This window comes from Cariama cristata, unplaced genomic scaffold, assembly GCF_000690535.1.
Source record: "Cariama cristata isolate BGI_N322 unplaced genomic scaffold, ASM69053v1 scaffold21850, whole genome shotgun sequence".
NCBI lineage: Eukaryota > Metazoa > Chordata > Aves > Cariamiformes > Cariamidae > Cariama > Cariama cristata.
Window position 1 is genome coordinate 88317 of NW_009595685.1, and position 1860 is coordinate 90176.

At 57.7% G+C, this 1860-nt stretch overlaps 1 protein-coding gene across 1 annotated transcript in view; it reads left to right on the forward strand.

The window, feature by feature from the left end:
- Positions 1-1555: 1555 nt before the first annotated feature.
- The window catches only part of CDX1 (caudal type homeobox 1), a 12797-nt gene continuing 12492 nt past the window's right edge, over positions 1556-1860 (forward strand). The window contains 1 exon segment of the mRNA XM_009703090.1: positions 1556-1857. Coding sequence (XP_009701392.1) covers positions 1556-1857 — 302 coding nt within the window.

Sequence of the window (1860 nt, forward strand, 5' to 3'; positions counted from 1 at the left end):
CTTACAAATCTGGGAGGCAATCCCACACTGGAAACACTTCCCAGATTCACATTTGTGATCAGGAAAAGGTACAAAAATCTCTTATTTTATCCCCTCCTCTCAATTTCACCCTAAAGCTCTTTTTTCCCTATTTTTTTTTCTTTTTTTTTTTTTCTTTTTCTGTTTCTTATTGTCAAATTCCGGGCTGTTTCTGTCCCAGGAGGGTGAGCACCAACCAGTCCTAATGTTTCCAGCAAGGGAAGGGGCTGGTTCAGAGAAAAGGGCAGAGGTGGCCTTGGGGAAGTAACAAAACACCCTTCTGTTCTGGAGCCTCCGCGGGGCTGTGCTTTGGTTTGAGAAGAAAAAATCTGCCTGCAAAAGACGACTGTGACTGCGTGGTGGTGGCCAGTGCAGCCGGAGTGTGACACTGGTGGGGAGGAGGATGTCGGTGGGGAGAAGGCTCCTGGCTGCAGATGATGGGGGGTTCTGGGCAGCATGGCACCTGGTCCTCGACCCCTCATCCACCTCCGGAGCAGAGATGTGTCTGGCCTGACGGGTGACGAGTGGGCAATCTCTGCTGGGGGGTGTTTCTGGCCAGTGGCCACCTCCCACCTTGCAGGCAGACACAGCTTCATGAGGGACCTGTTTCTGCTTGGTTTTTCTTATCAGAAAACATATGGGGATGTTTTTGCTTCTTTAAGAGAGAAAACAGACCAGAAACTTCTCTTGCTGCAGCATCGCAAGCCTCTTGGAGCCATGCTGGAGCCTGGGGACTCCCCGATGGGTCCGTGGTGGGGGCATTCCCCCTGCACACAACTGGCTCTGTCCTGCTCCCTGAGGCTGGGCTGAGCTTTGCTGTCGGGTTGAAGGGGTGGGTTTGCCCCCAAATGGAGTAAACATGGGGGACCCAGAGCCTTCTCTTCCCTCCAGCCCACCTTTTCCGAATCAGGTGGATGCTGCCCCTGGGCAGAGGAAAGCACCACCCCAGAGCAAGGGTTTGGTGTCCCCCAATGTGGGGACAGGGCTGACGGCAGGCATAGCCCAACTAGTCCCCTGCCTAGAGCTAGGCTTTAATACAAGGGCTCAGCCCAAGGCACCCTGCTCCTGGGGTACGGATGGCTGCAGGGATGGGGTGCACTCCCTTGGGGCATCCTTGTGGGTGACACCCACAATGTCCTGGTGTCCCCAAAGCCGGCTGCGACAGAGACCACATCCAGTGGCATGGGGACAGCTGTGGGATGGTGACAGCAGAGGGGATATGAGGTCCTCCATGTTCCCCAGGGCCACCCACCACCTCAGTCCCCCTGCAGCCAGGGTGGGAGGTTTGATTTCGCCCCCCTCACCCGCTGGGGTTCCTGCACTTTGAAATGCAAACCTGCCTTTCAATGCAAATGCTGCGAGAGGTTGGGCCCAATAAAAGCCTGTGGGCAGGGAGGTGCCTGGCCCCAGGACACAGCTCCCCAAGGCGCCCAGGTGAGCAGCAGCGAAGGAGGGGCGGCCGCTTCCCCGCCAAACCAAACCCGGCCGCAGTCGGCGGCACGGCGGCACAGCATGTGCGCAGAGCCAGCCAGGGAAGATGTATGTAGGTTATCTTTTGGATAAGGACACCAACATGTATCCCAGCCCTGTCCGGCATCCCAGCCTCAACCTCAACCCCCAGAATTACGTGCCGGGGCCACCCCAGTACTCGGACTTCGCCAGCTACCACCATGTGCCGGGGATTAACAACGACCCGCACCACGGGCAGCCGGCGGCTGCCTGGGGCTCTCCCTACACCCCTGCCAAGGAGGACTGGCATTCCTACGGGACCACTGCTACGCCTTCCACCGCCAGCCCGGGGCAGTTTGGATTCCGCCACCCAGATTTTAACCCCATCCAGCA